Genomic DNA, 20683 nt, shown 5'->3' on the forward strand with positions numbered 1-20683 from the left:
TCATGAGTAATATTTATTGACTACCATTGTTTGTGATTGTACTTAAGAAGGATACATGATAATATTTATTGACTACCATTGTTTTGACTGTATTTAAGAAGGATACATGATAATATTTATTGACTACCATTGTTTGTGGTTGTACTTAAGAAGGATACATGATAATAGAAGGATACATGATAACAGAAGGATACATGATAATAGAAGCATGGTATAGGATACAGATTATCAAATGTTCAGCATGGAATACACCTACAAATAAACAGAAAAGGAAATGTATATGCATACAAAATCCATATTTATTTCGTTTCTGATGGAAACTAAAAATATAATTGTGTAGGTCAGAAATATATTGAACAATTCTATGCTGTGGAATTGGAGAAGCTCTGAAAGGTCAAGGATGTTTTCTGATATTGCTCATTTTTGTGAAAATATGAAAAAAACATTGAAGCAATACTATCTAACCAATGCATGACATTACTACAAGTACTTCGACAAATAATAAAACCATAAATTTGCAATCCTATCAACTGATTGTTGTAAAGAAACTTTAAAGTTATTGGTTGCATTAAGGAAATCCCTCTTTCTAAAAACAGATGCAATCACATGTCATGCATGGCACCATATTTATTACTGGATGTGTTGATTCAGTTGGAAAAAAGGGTCTAGTTCATTCATATATCAACTTCAATGCTTCCGTGTGGTGTTTATGAATAGCTTTGGTAATGTTTTATTGGTAGCAATGAAATTAGGATTAACAGTATGGTACAAAGACACTTTTACATTTGCTCTCATGTACATGTTTCAAACCTGTTATAAAAAGCTTGTCAACTGCTATCTGATAATGAACTTTTCGAAAGCAAAAAAAAAAGAAAAAGCTCTTGTTCAAGTGGTAGCTGAAGAAGCGTTTGTACTAACTTGCAATTAAAATAATGTAATCTAGTTACTCCTATCAGTTAAATTAATTACAATATATAGTCTCTACACTGTTCTTTTAAAGATATGTGGCCAAAAAACAGAGGATGTTTTCTTAATACTGAATATTATTTCATCATGTGGTACCAAAATCTACATTTAACAAGTGGCAAAGCCACGAATTAAAAAATATAGTTTTTGGTACCAAAATATGAAATATATCTGGTATTAATGTAGGAAAAGAAAATTTAGTTTTTATTATATACCAAACTCACTCTACATCAAAACACCCTCTCCCCACCCCTTTTTTTGTAAATTCACCTCTTTCATAGTCTGATCATATAAATATACGTAACTTAAGAAACTGGTAGGATTTGGTTGACCTAATCTGTCACAATAAATTACATTTTTGCCATACTGTAAACTAGTTGACTTTATCAGAAAACAATGCAAGTCAATTTCAGCAATGCATCAGAGCGTGTTTAATGTTGTTGTCAAGGAAGCAAGGGGATATAACTTCAGAGAGACACAAATGGCATCTGGACAAATTTCTTTATCAAGGATTAATTTCTATGTCTGAAATGTAAGGCAGAATCTATTTATTAGTCCTAGGTCACAAAGTATTCATTTTTGTTGCTGCGGGTACAAATTTTGTAGGCACACACATCAAATCGTCACATGTCATGATGGGAAATCTTTCAAGTACAAGTACACTGGATATGAATATGATCGTTTATATACATTTTCAAAATGTGGTTAAAATAAACAAATAACCCAGAATTTTTTACTTGAAAATAAAGTATTACTTAAAACCAATGCTGAATGCAAATATGTATACTGAGAAATAGAGGACACAATTCAAATAAGACAATGAATGCACACACACTTATATATTAATTGTCCCCTTGTTCAGCTCTCACTTCTCCCTATTCTATCCAAAAGGAGAAGTCACTTCTCTCTAAATTTGAAGCCTAGCTTAACCCTCGTATTTACATGCATTCAAGAAACAACTTGTTAGCTTTAATTACTTTGAGACATATTTTTATTAAAATCAGTGTAAAAAATAGAATTTCACCAATTATTGCCGTGAAAATGCATGTTTCTTGCAATCAACAGGCCAGATTTGTTTACAAGAAATAAATTAAATATGGCATTGTTGACAGGCCTTTGCTAATCTTTAAATCTGTATTATATTTCATGACAGGTCCCCTAACTTGAGTTCTTCTTGAATATCCTTTTGCATATCACGTTGTTGACTGTAATTTTCTGTAAGAGAAAAATGATATAAAATGTAGAAAATATTTTTAAACATATGAAGTCAGTAAATCTTGTCCTTACAACCATGTTATTTTAACAGACATTAACTGACTTAGGTGTTCAGAGAAATCAGACAAGAAAACCAGCCACAAAAAATAGAAAGTATTTCAATGTCTTTGCTAGCTACATGGCTTTATTTTTTACCTCAAATTTTGCTGCATGTGACCATGCACTAAAAACATTAAAGTGCTCGCTATATCACTAGGTTTTCTTGACAAAGAAGCTCTAATTGTTTTCAAACACTTTGATTACATTTTGGCTGATAAAGGATGCCATTTAAAGCTAAAACAGAATTGCTCAGTGTGATTCTATTGATCACGAGAGAAGATAAGGAGTGTTAATTATTATTGAATTTCGACCAAATTTTGCAAACAGCTGCATCCTGATGAGACACTGTTTAAGTCTCATTTACCAGAGTTATAACCCTTGACTGTTGGACCCACCCACTTTTATTTTTGCACTAAACTCATTTATGTATGATTGGATTACAACCAAATATGGCAGACAGCTTAATGCTGATGAAACCTTGATTGAGCTTGATTACTAGCACTTTATATCTTATTTAGCACGGTTTCAATTCACTGTCATTTCTCTATAATATTTATATTAATTATTATTATTATTGTTATCACTATTACTAGTTATTAATCCGTGTTTGTAGGTAGCTTGATGCTGAGTTCTTTGCCCTCTTTGTGAGCTTTATATGCCATAATTCATCAGAAAAACAGCTCCCAATTGTCAGACCAACCAACATTTATTTTGGTACAAAAACACCATTACACATTATTAGATTTCAGTCAACTTAACAAGGCACTTTAATAATAAGGAGACTTCAGCTGAGTTTAGTTAAAGATATTGTCAAGTTTGATTTTCAGGATCTACCTCACCTTTCAAGAGAGTTATGGCCCCGAACTGCCAAGCTCACCTACTTTCCTTTCTGTCCACTAACTTTATTCTCAAAAATGACCATTTAATTGTATGGGGGTGGGGTCTGCAATTCTTTTTCAAATTACCGCACTCATGAGGTTGAAAAAAAATAATCATGCTCTGATTTATTGATAAAAATAACCTATTATACCAATTATATTGATTGATAAAAAAGTATATTATCTTCCTTGAGGTAAAAGTAACAAATATCCTGGCTTGAAAGAAAATTTGAAAGATTTATTATGATGTCTAGTTGCTCCTAAACGAAACTGGTACTGATCTTCCATCCAATTTGACCACCATGTCAGCCATCTTGAAGACTTATTATGATGTCTAGTTGGTCTGGAATAAACAAGATGCTGATGCTGATCTGAGTTCCAATATGGCCATCACAGCAGCCATCTTCACAATCTTGTTAGTGCTACTCCTCCTAAATGGATAGTTATATTGATATAAGTTTTCCCCTAGGTTGATACATCAGCCCCACACCTACAATGATACTGACATGGTTTAGGGGCTATATCGCCATTCACTAAAATCTGCAAAACTGTGCAGATGTTTTTACCTGCACACATCAGTGTATATTGTGTACACTTAGTATTTTTCATAACTGTTAAGCTACCATCAGCTGAAGGGTTCTTTTGGTGATGTGTACATAAATACTATTTCCAGATCAAATCGTGCGTTTGGTGAGTTGTAAATCCACATGGAATAACATAACCCTCTGTCCTGTGGCCATTTTGAATTTCATGCTAGATATGGCTGTTACTAAATACCGGTAAGTGTCAATAAAGGTGTGTTCTGAAAAGATGTGCATACAGCAATATTGCATATTTTAATAAACAGGTGACATCAGACTCATATATCAGTATCAACACAGATTTTCGGGGTTGACTTAGCAGATTAGGTTTTCTTCAAAAGTCTTCTTGTGATATTTAATTGCATCTAAATGAAAATGGTGTTGATCTGGCATCCAGTAAGGTCACCATGACAACTATCATAAAAATTTTGTTACTGCTATTCCTATTCAACAGAAAGTCATAGTGAGATGGGGTTTTCACCAGAAGACTTGTAGATCTAGCTGATTGAAAATTAAAATGTTGCCAATATGACCACCACTAAGGCCACCATGGTGCCAATTTTGAATATATAGTTCTTACAATTTCTCCCAGGAGAATGGTCCTATTGACATGAGGTTTTCACCAAGACTTCACATGATGTTTACTTGATTTTAAATGAAAATGGAACTAATATGTCACCCACTATGGCTACCACAGCAGCCATATTGAAACTTTAGTTATCACTACTCCTATTGAACTGATGGTCATATTCACATGGGGTTTTCACCAAAAAGACATCTAACGATGCCTAGTTTGTCCTAAACGAAAATGGTTCCAATCTTACATCCAATATAACCACTGCAGCAGCTACTTTGAAACTGTTGTTATTGCTCAAAATATCAGAGAGGTCATCAACACTCAGCAGTTAAAAAGAAGAAATTGATGTGTCTCAAATTCTTGGAAAGTCTTTTTGGCCAGCACAGCAACAGCCACTTGTGTTTGGAATTTAGCATATTCTGCAATGGATTATACAATGAAACAAGAGATGTTTCTTTTACAAACATAAGCCAACTGTTACATTTTTCAGTTTTTTCAGTTTATTTATCTATGCAATACTATTATGATATGTACTGCATCAAAAGCAATCATTATGATATGTATCACGATACAAAATGGCTGGTGATACCCAGTTCTACTGATCTTTTGGCATCAACTGGTTTTATCTGATGAGAAAAAGGCCAAAATTCTTTTCTGTATGGTGTAAAACCAATACTAACATCAATTTGTAAGTGCTATAGAGATTCAAACTTTATATAGCATACTGTGTATCAGATAAAGGAAAAGTATAAGTGTCATACTAAGTCACTTGGGTACTACAAATAAAATAGAGTTTTTATTCAGCCATTAGATTCATAGAGGTTTGAAATATTATAATATTCATAAAAACCAATGGAATATTTACCACAACATAGACAAAACAAAAGGCATCTGCACTTCGATAGGTGGTGTATACATCAAAATGTTGGTAGCTAAATTGCTAGGAATTAAACTAGAAAGTATATGACATGTACACACTGATAATTAAAAAAATGTTGTGAACTTGATAAAGTGTTTTGCTGATTTCCCAAAGAAACAAGACATGCAATTTAACAAATATTACTTACTAAATGTATGAAAAGTATTATGGGAATTATAAGTTACTGCATTTGTATGGGAAAATATGAATGAGTTTTTCGGATGGAATACTGCATGACCTTGGGAATGCAGTATATCCATCCGACAAAACGAGTTCATATTTTCCCATAAAAATGCAGTAACCTTTTTACCTAATGCTTAATTATATTTTTTTTAAATGCACTACAAGAAACAAAGTAACTGAATGTATGTCATATTCCAAACTAAATACACAAGCACAGATTCATCATTACACAACAACATTATTACTGAGCACATAACTCCGCCTAGATAAATTTGAACTTAGTCGTGCGCTAGACATAAGTTTCTAAAGAAAATGGCACGTCTAGTTAAAATTGAAATTTGGAGTCATGTTGTGAATGAATGTGCATTGCAACAACTTTGCCATTTGATCTGGAATGAATAGATTTTGGTATTTTGTTGATTCTACGATTTCTGTTGCAACTATCAAAAAGACACTACAGAATTTAATGCTTATTTCATTTTGAGTGCAGTAAGGAGGATGTAATTGCACTTATATTCGAAATTACAGTACAAATTTGAAATATGTAATCAAGATTGAGAACTTATGACATGGCTCATGTAATTTGGATTTGCAGAACCAAGAAAGTGCATTTTGAGGAAATTCAGGATGTAAAACTCTAAGTATATTTTTTGCCATTCTTATTACCAGCTAAAGAAGACAAGTTTATTCCTTGTCATTTGCATGTTATTTGTAAGGACCCTGTCTGGCATCTACTGTATAGCTAGCCTAAATCTGAAACATTGTATCAAAAAAGTTAACGCAGAATGTGCCAAAGCAGCTGATATGTATCAGTCCACGAAATATCTGATTTACTAAATTTAAAACAAATTTAATCAACCAAAATGGAAAGCGCCTACTACGTGAGTGTACATGATTTGTTTACAAATCAAAAGTGCTAGCATCTGCATCCATTGTTTGTTTACAATAGAAAGTAGTTCCTTTATGAGTGCAATATGAAGTTGCGTGCAAGTTCAGTATTGTAATATATTTAACGATTCTGACAATGAAAAGTAATGGAGAAAAAAATGAGCATATAATAAAATAAATTAATGAACCAATATTTTTCAAATACTATCCAAAAATATATATTGTGTATTCCTATTTCAATATGAACTGATTTCCTTTTCTTTTTAAAGTTTCCAAGACATGTATTCTTGCATTCATATTCAGCTCATGTAAGTATCAGATTTTTTATTTCATGTTGCAACCTACTGTACATCAAGTACACTCAAGTGGCAACCAAACTTTTTATGCACACACCTTCCTATGACAGTGATCTGGACATACCATTTCTAGATCACCGTTGACAATCCTGCGTTCCACCAGTTGTCGTTTTCCCCTACTTGGGTCGACTGGTCTAGCATCTGTGATCAAACCTCCGTTTTCCCATTTGGCAATGGCCTGGAAGATTCAAACCACAAGGACATTAGTAATTAGAAGTTATGTACAAAAATCAAGTATGCATTTATGATGTCCTCAAAATTTGTCCTTCATGCTCTTGTTACAATGGCAATCTGGACTCAATTTGGACTCCTAAATAAGCTTGTGTATTGAATCAAATACTAAATTGCTGAAATTCATTTTTTTAAAATTCAGAATAAAGTCGAAATTATAAATATTCTGGATTTTCTTGGCTTTACTACCTATATGATCATTAGTATTGCTACAAGATTTACCTGCTACGAGATTCTGGAATATTCCAGTTGTAATAATATATTTGTGTTTGGTTTAAAAAATTGAAAGTCAATTCAATTATGCTCAATTTAACTTAGAGGATTTTGGTACTGATATTCTGTGATAGAGTATGTCCTTTTGAGAGAATTTCTTGTACTGTCAATATTTGCTACTACATGCATACTGAATACTGAAATCTTAAAAACGTCCTACTTTGACAGGATTATCCTGAGGATCCTTGCTGTTGAACTCTTCATCAAGAGTGAAGAAAACCTCAGAGTCCTTGGGACCCTTTGTAACTATTCGGACCTTTTCGCCTTCCACTGCTATAGTCATTGTTGATTTGGCAACCGCAGCAAATTTCCACAAGACAAAACCAACTCCTAAAATCAACCATAAACCATCGTGTCAAAAAAAGTGTGAATCAAATATGATCTGAATGCACCAACATGATAAGATCACTGTACCTGCTCTACATCTAGGTGTAGAAGATCTCAATGTCCAAATGTACTTCAGCCATTTTGATGAAAGCAAAATGAAATCTTTACTGCAATAAGCCAACTGGACCATGTACATATATTTACAGATAGGGAAAAGTGATGAATTACCATTCTTTAAGTGAAAGTGTTGCATCCCCAGGCAAAATGAATTGCAGCCTCTGCAAGTGTGGATATCAATCAGCCTACAAACAAACTCGTAAACATTCACTGGCAAGTATTTTAATAGCTGATTGACCACAATCCTGGGCAAGTCATACCAAAGACTTATAAAAATGGTACTAACAGCTGCCTCGATAAATGCTCAGCATTAGGAGGTTAGAGGTTAGTGTTAGGACTGGTTGGCCTGGTATCAGGATAATGAGACTGGGTGGGACACCATGCTACATGTCTGCAGCATCTTATGACATTCCTTTATTCTCTGTGATTGTTCTTTTTCTGGCATGATGACAGTAAATTTTGGAGCTGGCAGATAAATGATGTATCGACCAGGAAAACTGAAACATATATGGGGTTGGGTGTTGGGGGATATAATGTGCATCTGCAACAAGCACATGAGGTTTCAACATATTTTCTCCCATGATTTTTGACAGGCTAATTCCCCAAAACACACACACACACACACTTTTTTAAAACAATATTGCAAGTTTTTCCAAATGGGCCGGGGAAAAAAAAAGAGTAAAAGCTTAATTGCACATCCCCACTAAACAAATATCTTGTGTACAAAGTTTGAATACAATCTTCAAGCTGATATGGCAGGAACTGAATTCCTTTAATACAATGTGCCTCTTTTAGACCAATTTTCGAATAATGTCCCCAATTATGAACCATCCATCTTGTGGATCAGCAGAAAAAGAAAAACCTATGTGTGCATTAAAAATAACTAGGTATCTAAGCCTGTACTATAATATTCCAATAAAACCCTCCGAGTGGTGCAGAAGGAGAAATGATAGTATCTGGATTCAATTGATACAATCAACATGTGATACATAAATGTTTCGACACATCAAATACGGCTGTTTTCATAACAGAGACATCAAGCAATAGCTCTTATCATCATCGGAAATCGGAAAAATGTTCCATTGAAGGATGCCAGTTCAGAGCGGCAAGACAATGTTATTCTGTGTGAATCTGTACCACAGTAGAAATGGACAGGGCAGAAAAGGTATACTTCCAATTACTGGCCGTTACCTGAATCTGAGCGAATGAAAGAAAGATGGTGAATGTGTCTGGTCGCTCGGGTCGGTTGTCCTGCATAAGGTGGTAGAGGAATATCCACATTTGTCTGTACAATTTTGACCAACATGATCAATTGAGCATCAGAGCACATCTCCTGAACTGACTACCAACCTAAATTTGTTCTGCGCATTCAATGAGACGAACGGATAGGTATGTTAGTCTCAGACATGTGTTAGGTTCGATCACGGATTTATTCCAGTTTTAATATATATATATATATATATATATATATATATATATATATATATATATATATATATATATATATATATATATATAGAGAGAGAGAGAGAGAGAGAGAGAGAGAGAGAGAGATTATTTCATTCAAACGCTGTGTGCTTATTGTTGAAATTTAATTTTTTTAACTGCATTGCTGTATAAATTTATATTTTCAATTTTCAATATTTTATTAACTGCTCTGTCACTTTGTGATACTCGTTCGGTCTGCTACTAACCCCGGCGAACTCTGAACCATATTTTGCGCAATACTTGCAAAAAGCAATAATTCCCGATTTTTTATCAATCAATCGTCCACAGACTGTTAATACTAACAAAACGATCAAAATAATACCTCTAGTAAATTATAATTCTGATTAATCGAGACATGTTTTTGGTCAGCGTTTCATTCCTGAGGATCACAGAAATGTAACGTCCGGAAAATGTCAGGATTTTAGTCCGTCCATGTACTGCATTTGCTTCTGGGCATTTTTTTTCTGGGTATTTGGAGACGGGTGAGAGTATATAATATATTTATGTAAGTAAAAGTCAATATTTTAACTAAAAATTAAATTTATATCTTATCCTAATCAGCTGAACGTCTGTAGGAACCCCATTTTGAAGACTGGTAATGTCTACCGTCATTATAAAACCACGCCAAAAATTAGATCGTCAATACCCGACGTATTTTCTGATGATGGGGAAGGATATTTTCTTCCGCCGAAAACAATGAAGATTGTCGAATTCCTTTCTCATGTGAAAGCTCTATGGCTGAATTAGAGAGGTCTCAGATTCTAGGACATCCATGGTAAATTAAAGTTTTGGGGACCCGGCAACTTCAGCTGGGGGGGAGGGGGGTACTTACATAAGCAAATGTACAAATACGCTTTGAAAGCTGACCTGAAACTGTCCCCTATATGTATATAATTATTATATCCATATTAGGCTAAGTGTTAGATCGCTTAGATATATATATGATTTGTTCAAACATTCAATTTTATTTTCGGCAAAGTGGGGGTTGGGTGGCATGACGGGTGTGAGATTCATGCCCCTTCGCCGCCATCTCAATCCGGCACTGATTACGGCGGTCTACAAATCAGAAAATGATACTGCGTCCTATAACCGAGTTAGAGAGGTTTATAATTGATACAGAGATTTCTCCAGTTCAACTACGGTAGGGCTGGATAATTTCTTTGGAGAGATCTCTAAATTAGAGAGCTCTGAATCGAACCGAATGTAATGTGTGTAATCATGGCGGTCCATACAAAAGTCCATAGTTGTCAATAAATTTTCGTCTGGAAGTTTTGTGATGAAAAGTACGATGCAGATCACTCAGCAATCAGGAATGAACAGACACTGGTAAAATTAGTTCAATATTGAATTTTAGAACAACAATTAATTTTTATATCTGAGCAGTAAAGGCGCATCCATGACCATGTTGACACACACTTTAAATCCAGTTAGAACAGCTCGTGTCTTTTCCACAAAATTCACTTTTCAAAATACATTGAGTCATATAGTGTTCAAAGGAGAAAATCGACAGTGAATGGAGGAGAAAAGTCACAAACCAAACTGTAAAGTATGCAAAGCAAACTATAACCATAAAGTCAAACAGCTCTCCAGTCATGCGTGTTAACAAAAAGCAACAGCACCACTTCCGTCAAAAGCATTATGGTTTCTTTACGGATTTATCTGTGCAAGTTCTGTATAAGAACATTTTAGTAAGTTCATGCTTCATCAAAAAGAACAAAATAAAAATAAAAACAACAACAAAGATATGGCTATATACTGGCCAAGTATATGTAATCTCATTCAAGTCCATATAATGAATAGCATGGTGGTGATGTGTTACGTACACGTGACGTTATTTTGTAGGCATGCAACATGTCGGCCTACATCACATGGCAGCAACCCAATATTAATATATGATATGTTTTTCCAATCACTGGCAGAAAGTACCAAGCGTGTTCCGACTGGTCTAAATCAAGTGTCATTTTAACGATGACCTTTTGCTGCGAAGTTTGAGACTGATTCTAAAACTGTCTAGTCATTTGTCATATGTATGTACGTACGTATGTATGTATGTATCGCTCGATGTATAAATGTATGTAGACTTATATATGTAACCTAGATCTATGCAAGTGTGTACTTCTTTTTGCCATGGTTTCCTCGAAGTGACTTCATTAACTCGTCTTTCCAATGAAAAACTTGTGTCAATCAATGTGCACACAGAGATTTTCATTACAAATTTATTCATCAAGGATGTTTATTACGTCAGTAATATCTGACGGAAAAAAAAAGGTTTCATTTGTACACGGTAGGCATGTACGTCACTAAATAGAAAACATAGAAAAAAGAGTTTAATTAGTGTTATGTATAGTTAACTTCTATTTTGTGCTGACTTTTCTGCATGAATATGTTATTTATATATATATATATATATATATATATATATATATATATATATATATATATATATATATATATATATATATATATATATATATATATATATAATGTGTAATTGATCTTGTTCAGTAATTGAGTTTAGGACATCAGTTTTTCACCTGGAAATGCCTGGTCTTCTTGACAACTTAGAATGTTCTAGAACGAATCTGTTTATGAATTTGATATGAAGTTAACATCCGAGGTGGACTAAGTCTTTAGAAGTGTCAATTGTGGTTGCGTTTCAGTTAAAATTTGAGGGGATTTATTTACTTAAATTATCCAGTAGAATTACAAAATGTTCAGTACTTCGGACTAAATCAATATTTTGGTATTATTTCGAATTTATTCAAGGACATTTTGGATTATATCACTGTGATACATCAAGACTGTAAACACATCACTACATTCCAGGCTATTGGCACATCGGCCAAGTTCAATATTGAAGTTCATTAGAACACCACTGGAATTCATTCAGAATACTCTATACTTTTGGTCACCTGATGGAACTTTTAGGACTATTTGTGACTTGATTCACAATATTGTACGTTCTTTTGAAATTTCCCCTTTTGTATTCTAGAGAAATGAATTATTTGTTGAATTTTACAAAACTTGTTGGTTTTCACTCTTTTCTGATATATAGTTTAAGGCCACAGAGTCGTATCACTATCCATACTTTATTTTAAAAATTTTCCTTCTGCATCAGTAATCAAAATGTGGTACATTTTATCATTGTGAAGGTTTTTCACTTCCAATCAATGGGGGGGGGGGGGCGAGTGGCCGAGTAGTCTAAAGCGCTCACCGTTACGGATCACTGCCATCTCACCTCTGTCTGCGTGGGTTCGAGTCTCGGATTCGGCTAATGTGGTTATGTGAGAAAGCTTGCCAGTAGCTTCTCGTGGGTCGGTGGTTCTTTCCGGGGTTTTTCCGGGTTCTTCCTCCACCATTAATAATGGCCGCCATGTATAGCCTATCTTGTGCTGAAAAATGGTGTTAAACCCTACAACAAACAACAACAACCAATCAACGGGGCCGCCAAACTGCTGGATATTAGGAGGTAATCTCCCGATTAACAGCAGGCATTCGAAAGAACCGCTGTTGTGGGTTTAACGCCATTTATCAGCACGCGATGGACATGGCGGCCAGTAACTGGTGGAGGAAGAACCCGGGGAAACCTCGGTAAGCCAAAGACTCGTACACGCGCAGACAGAAGTGGTAAGGCAGTGATCCGTAAAGTCGAACGCTTTAGACCTGTCGGACACGGTCACCCGCTCTAAAGGGAACGTCGCATTACCACAGTAAATAAGAAACACAGTGCCCGTCGGTTGTATGGTATAAAAGTAAAGAAAAGAAAAAAGAAACAGCAAAAAAGAAACAAACGAAAATAAAAATGCAAATAGTATGCACTTATCAACAATAAAAAACTTTGATCATTAAATTCATAATTCATTGATGTAATCAAGATGTATGCCCAATATGTAATAAATCCATTAAATAATTAGTTGTGATCTACTTATGTTATATTACATGGCATATTTAAAGTTTACCCAGTTCCTCGTAAGATTTAATCTTTAATTAGATGTACAATGTCTAGAAGTGTTCATTAACCTGAGCAGCAGAGAGGGTGAACAGACCACGTTACGCGTCACGTACGTTTTTTAGACAAAAAAAAATAGTGACCTTTCATAGAGGTCAATACCACGTCTACGATTATTGTTTGTCCCAAACAGAATTGTAGACAGGACCCTATCTGCTGATCAATAATCCTGGGAATCTTCATCTGAATCCTGGGAATCTTTTGTTTTGTTCTTCAAGTAATATTCAAGTTCTGATGGTGGTTTTTCTATTTTTGGATTTATGTTCTTTCTTTTTCTGTAATATATCATTAAACTTCGATATCGATCTCCACCGCAATTTTTACAAATCTGATATAATCCTCTAACGCCGTTGTTACATCCAACACATCTTCGTGAACCAGCATGAGGATTTTTCTTTAAAATATAATTATGTCTCCTGCAATATTCTCCACGGCATCTTTTGTTGCATTTATCTGTTGTTCCTTGAATTGACCACGCACCGTTGTTCATTATATTAATGATATCTGTTTAATTAAATTTATTAATTTATCCAAATATTTTATCAAGACCCACACCATATCTTGTTCTAGGATCGTGCAAATTTATTGTTATAAATCCATGCGGAGTAGCTTGCGCTCGTGAGAAGAAATTTTTGAATTTAATTATATCCATGTCACCGCTGCACCAAGTTTGATGAATATTTTTAAGTGTGTGTGATGTCTACGCCATTAAACACAACTAAAATATTACAATTGTCCCTGATCACTTTTGGTATTTGTGTATATCGCTGAGTAACATAGATCACATCTGTATTTTTATGTCTGCCGCGAGAAAATATTCTGGCTGGATTTGATTGTTTATCTAGCATCACATCATCATACACAACTAAATTATTAATAAATCCGTCTAAAACATCAACGGACGGTGCTTCATCAATATCTGTTATAAACTCTATGACATCATTATCTTCGTCCAGTAATCTTGCATTTTCGTTAAAATCTTTTAATACTTCATAACATCGTTGATCATCAACGGATGGTGCTACTAAATATAATTTATCCCATTTCAACCATCTCATTATCAGATTAAGTAATAACTGCGTCTTACCCGATCCAGATGGTCCTATGATAATCATTCTGATGGAATTCGGTAGCGCAGGATGATGCTTAACAGGTTCTCGTTTTCTTGTCGCTGAGAAATCAATTATATCCATATATATTATAACATGAATTTATATTGTTTACGCTGTAGAGTTAAAACTCCGACTACTGATTTAGCTACAGTTATAACAAAAAATAAAAAATAGCGTATGGTGGAAAATGTTCTGTGTGCGGTAGAAAGAAATTTTCGTTTTTACCTAATAAGTGCGGTGGTGATATTGCTAATTTGATGTCAAAGTTTGCGGGTACTCCATGGGCTAAATACCCAGGAGAAAAACATATACCAGGATATAATTATTGCGGTCCTGGTACTCGACTCGATATCAGACTTGATAATCAAGATCAACCAAAACCAGGCGAGGAACCAGTAAATGCTATTGATAAAGTTTGTCATGTTCATGATGTAGCATATAAAAGTAAAAATCTACAAGACAGGCATATTGCAGATGTGAAATTAATTCACGCGTTAAATTCCATAAAAAATAAAAATATCAGAGAATCATTAGCTAATTGGTTAATAAGATCTGCGATGAAAAGTAAATTAGCGTTTGGGTCTGGTAATATATAATGGAATTAATTTATTATTCACCAAGAGGATATTGGAGAGGCAAAGCAGCAATTGGTAAACTCGCTGATGCAGCAGCGGTTAAACATTCTACTGCTAAAGCGTGGTTATCCAAACAGGCAATATGGCAAATTTATCTACCACCACCGAAACGAATTCAGTACGCGTATTTCGATGTTAGTGATCCTAATGAAGTTCATCAAGCTGATATTCTGTTTTTACCACATGATACTGTGCGTGGAAAAAAGTACAAGTACGCGTTAACTGTAGTTGATGTTGCAAGTAGATATAAAGAAGCAGAGCCGCTATCAACGAAAACATCATCTGAAGTAGCCGATGCGTTTGAACGAATTTATCAACGAGGACTCGGACCACAAGGTGGTCTGCGATGGCCACAGCTGCTACAGGTTGATCCTGGTAAGGAATTTCTTGGTCCAGTATCATCGTTGATGAAACGACATAATACCAAAATACGACGAGGTCACACTGCAATTCATCGTGATCAGGCAATTGTTGAACGATTTAATCGAACACTCGCTGAGCGGTTATTTGGATATCAATATGCAAAGGAATTTATTCAGGATACGAGATCTCGTGAATGGGTTACAAGATTACCAAGTGTGATAACTGCATTAAATAACAAGATTATACGAACAACCAACATGAAACCCATTAATGCAATTACAAAAAAAAATATACCAACACAACGAAAAGATATTGAAAAACAAAAAATATTGGGTGATGTTACAGTTAGATATTTATATGAACCGGGTGAACTTGAAGGTGGTAGCGCGAGAGCAACAGATCCTATTTGGAGTGTTACCACACACAAAATATCCACCGTGACAAGATCCTCAGGTAGACCTGCAATCTACAGACTAGATTCGGCTGCTCCTCAACGTGGATTTGTACGTGAGCAACGACAAATAATTCCCACGGATACACAACTACCACCGCGATCACTTAACTAGCACTAGTGGCAGCACCCCGACGCCGATTACACTCGAGACAGGTCAACATGGTATTTTCTCGTGTATGACCGCGACTATTATCTTTTCTGTCTACGGTAAATTGTCTTGAATCATTACTCGAATACCTCCACAGCATTATACATTTGCAACTTGCGCAATGATTATTCTGCTGCTGTTTTAACTCAGTAATAAATTCAACATAAGATCAAAGTCGCGTTTATTTCTTTTATCAGATTGTTTGTATCCGATTAATTTTTTTCTTATTATATCATCATCAATGACGTTAAATTTATTAACGATTTCAGGAATTATAATTCTACGTAATTGAGATATTTTTCTGACCCTCGATACCGCTAAATAGACTAAATTTGACCACTCGATGTGATCGTCTACAATCCAGACTCGTGTGTCAGAAATAGTTAATCCCTGAGACGAGTGGATCGTCATAGCGTATCCCAACACCCATGGAGATTTGTCAGCGCGTAATGCATCTTCGACCACACTGATATCAACAGCGACAATATCATTTAATACGAGATTTTTATTCTCAGTCTGTCCTGGAATATCAACATTAATATTCTGTTTTCGTGTATCTGATGGTCTATAACGCAACGGTACGGGTAATTCTGAATATTTTTCTTTATGCAGCTGAAATAACTGCTGTTGTAAATCGTCTCTGATTATTTTTCTGCATGCTACTATCAAATCGTTGGGTCTCCATAAATTTAAAAAATCATTCATTGAGGTCTCTGAGATTACTCCGCGTATTATTTCACACTGAATTTTGTTTGATTGTAATCTGATTAATTTTTTAAATTCCTTTAAATTTGCATCGAGAGCTCTATGATCATCATCTATTTCTTCGTAATAATCGACGAAATTTTTTAACCAATCATGTGGAGATGGTCCAACAAAAGGCGGCGGTTGACCATGATCGCCACACATTATTATAGCGGTATTTTTCGTCAACAACCAATCAAGAAACATTTTTAATGTATCCAATGACACCGTACATATCTCGTCCCAAATAATTATTCTAGGTATATATTTTTCTCCCATTCGTTCAGGAGTCCATGTATCCCCGCGCCACCGAAAGAAACTATGATACGTGCACGATTGTACTTGCCGTTGTTTCATCTCCCGTGCAAGTCTATGTGTGGGTGTCAGCACGATCATATCTGAATTTCTGAAAATATTAATTGCTCGAGTCGTTTTGCCGCATCCACCAGGTCCATTGAGATATACTGTCTGATATCTAGTTATTGGATCACTCACCGGCGGCGCTTTCGACATTTCTGATATTTTATTACCCTTACGATAAAAATGTCTCATCGGAACATCTGCTGATTCTGTATAATTGTGTAATATTTCCTTTTTTATTCTCCACGAACTCCATCGTTCATCATTACTTGTAAATTTCATAACAGACTCTAAATATTTACTCGAAATATAAAACGAATCTGTTGCGACTCTGACAGAGGTCTCAGGAAATCTATTAATCATCGATAATAAATTTATAGAAACATAAGCCAACATGGAAGATCTTAGATGAGTATACTGTGGGGATACATCATTTATGTAACTAACGATCGTACCCAATTTTGTTCCGTCGGATAAATAAACACTTTCTCGATTTACAAATATATTTCTCGCTGTTGTATCAGCGATTATAAAATCGTACTCGGCATCATCTAAAATTAATCGTGCGTGATGTCTTTTATGATCATATGCACCACCTTGAGTAAATTTACCTATCATTTTTCTACCGAGATCTTTTGCGGTTTTGAGTTTAATCTCGAGAATTTTAGGAGCTTCTTTGATAATATCATCTTCGGAAACGCCAGGACATTTTTCCTTAAACTCGCTAATAATTTCATCAATACTGATAGAATCTGACATGGGCAACCAAACTTCGGTCTGCGCGTGATATGATATAATTGCCTCACTGACAACCAACGATGTCAGTACCGCACAATCTAGCATATATCGTAATAAAACTATAGGTGCCCAACGGTTTTCACAAAAATGTCTGCCAAACCAAACATAACAAATCTTGTAAAGATTTTCGTTAAGCTCGAATGATTCAACACAAGCGAATCCAGTCAGATCAAAATCAGGTAATGGTCCATTAATTGCCACTCGCGTCATCTCGTTTTTAGGGTGACCGAATCTTTTAAAGTACATAGAACAATCTCCGTATCCTAGAAAACTTCCCGGACAACATGCAACCATATCAACCGAAATAACATCGTTGTAATTATATTTGGTATTCCACAATCCACCGTGTCCGTATTCGACGCAACTTGCGCGTACGTCCTCGAGTAAATCAAATCGTGTTGGTTTCCATGAATTTCTTTCTCTAGCGAAATGAGCCGCAACAGAGGGAACGGTAAAGCAATTAGTTAGTAATTTGTCAGTATTTTCCGCGTGTTTGTACTTGGAAAACTTCCCCACGAGATTTTTCATCTCGTCATGGAGAAATTCTGTTCCATATATTTCACCGTTTGGTCTAACAAACTGATCAAATCCACCTTCTTCATTACTTTTAAATAACCATACCGATACAGGATCGTTTTTACTTATTTCGTTGAGGGGTAAAATCTAATAGTTCGATCACGTGGAAATATTGTTACTGCGCTGGTCCATGCGTGCGCGTTATGATCAATACTATTTATTGAAGCTCCTTTTGATTTATATTTTGATTCGTACAGTATTTCTCCCGTTATTGTCGCTACGGTTATTGGAAATTTTAATAGTTTTCCTAACTCAGCAACATCTTTTATTGTAGCACCGGTATCCTTAACTGAATCAGCCCACGAGTTTATTTTTTCACGTCTTAAATCAGTTAATCCGTTTCCACGCATCGCGTTTGTAAAGTGTTCTATTACTCGTTCGGCTACACAATTTAACCTTGAAAATTTCATGGGTGTCAGTTTATCAACGTTGGATTTTTTATTTATCTCATAGATTCCATAAATAACCGCTGTTACAGGATACGCTCGCTCATAATACGGTTTGTCAATACCCGTCAACAGACCCGGTCTGGAATTTTTACTTAATATGGCGATTTTATTATTACCAAGGGCAGGATCATATTTGTCACGGATAATCCAACTACCTGTTTCTGTTTGTACAATAAATTTTACTCTAAAGAAATATTTTTGATTGCCCTCGTATTCAGCGATGTAGTTAATGATAGTTGCCGCTCGTTTGTCATTCATTATAGCGTCCTTGACAGTATTGCGTATAATCTTGAACGTTGACCATGTATGAGATGCACCATCTGTGTAAAATTCTTTCTTGGCGTCGTGAATTTTATTGATCAAACTTTTTTTTTTCGGATCAACCAAATCTCGTACTGGTAAGTCGGGAGATAGTCTGTCGAGATTAAATTTATATTTGGAAGGCCTTGTTTGGGATAATCTCTCAAACTCATTCATATAATTAAAACAAATTTTTAAATAAAGAATATTATATATATACAATGTCTCAATGCAGATGGCTCATGATCGGTTCAGTAAATCGATGCAACAAATCCTGTAGAGGTGAATTTTGCTGGATGCACTTACAAAATATACGGCGAGGAAGTCTAGGACCAATACCGTGTCTGCGATGTGGTATTGGAGTGCGAGGAAAAACAGAATTATGTGGAATGTGCGGTGGAAAACGGTTCAGAGAACTTAAAAGATATTATGACCAAAAAAAATAATAATAGTGAAAACGCTATAAAATCCGTGGAGGATTATATATCAAGATTTCAGACAAACAATGATTTAAACAAATAATATTATTGCATATATGGAGCAAAACATATTTGTCCCACATCCCACAATAACAAACTATGAATCAGATCGTAATGGTGCCATCAATCACTGCAGGTTGAAGAGACCGGTTGGCGTTGTTTCTAATACTGGCTATCTTAGATTTACAGTTGGGAAGAAAAGATATCTGTGTCATCGATTCACGTATGAGTGTTTCTTCGGAGTGATCAAAGATGATCTTGTTATTGACCATGTTGACGGGGATCCTCAAAATAATAGTTTATCCAACCTTCGTGTTGTCACACAAAGCGTGAACTCTGCATGTGGTAATACTGGAAGATGTAAAACAATCGGAAAGAGGGCGGTAAATTCCACAAACACAGAAACTGGCGAAGTAATTATATTTCGTTCGATATGTTCTGCTGCGAAATACTTTGATATTCACTCATATTCAGTACAAAAAGTAGCAGAAAATATATATAAAACTGCTTTCTCAAAAAATATAAACAGAGAATCACCTTTCAGTATTGTTAACTATCATCACTACCTCGAATTATATTTATTTTTTGGGTCAGAAATTATCATTATTATACTACTTATTTTTTGACTCACGAAACGGAGGTAATTTTATGATCCTCGGTATATTGTCATAATCATATAGAACATCCAAGGTCTGTGAGGCCTGGTGGAGCAAGTTGAACAGTATGCATTACAGAAAGGATTTATGATTTCTAACTTACAAAAATATACAGTTCGTGTATTTTTCTGTTCTTTTCGTGAAACATTTAGAACAGCGCAACACATAGACATTACATCTAACCTACAGAACACCGACATGTATATTCCAGCTTACTGAGTGCAGAATCCAGCGTCTAGTCTGTATCGTGGCGGGTTAATTTTAGATCTACAGTACAGCACAGGGATCCTGCATGTATTTACTCGATTACTAAAATACGTGTATATAGTGTTTGGAATTAAAAATCAGTTGCATTTTCCTTGTTCAGTGCAGAAATATAATGCGAGATTGTGTACGTATGTGTGAATATGTATTTGTGTGCGTATGTGTGGTTATTTTTTTTATCGAGTAATATTAACAACTAAATACTCCCTTGACTATGATACAGATTTACGAGTGGGAA

The 20683-nt window shown here is 35.0% G+C and overlaps 1 protein-coding gene across 2 annotated transcripts in view; it reads right to left on the reverse strand.

Annotated features, from left to right (window-relative positions):
• The window catches only part of LOC149779608 (fatty acid-binding protein, adipocyte-like), a 30934-nt gene continuing 10251 nt past the window's right edge, over window positions 1–20683 (reverse strand). Inside the window, exons 2-4 of one of the 2 annotated variants that reach the window (XM_089940385.1) lie at window positions 7327–7496; window positions 6700–6840; window positions 1–2181 (exon numbers count right to left, since the gene is read on the reverse strand). In XM_089940385.1, coding sequence (XP_089796511.1) covers window positions 2125–2181; window positions 6700–6840; window positions 7327–7496 — 368 coding nt within the window. In that variant the 3' untranslated portion in view covers window positions 1–2124. The remainder of the gene's footprint in view (window positions 2182–6699; window positions 6841–7326; window positions 7497–20683) is intronic. The other variant, XM_089940386.1, reaches the window with a different exon arrangement.

This window comes from Sinohyriopsis cumingii, chromosome 17, assembly GCF_028554795.1.
Source record: "Sinohyriopsis cumingii isolate HCF-2022 chromosome 17, ASM2855479v2, whole genome shotgun sequence".
NCBI lineage: Eukaryota > Metazoa > Mollusca > Bivalvia > Unionida > Unionidae > Sinohyriopsis > Sinohyriopsis cumingii.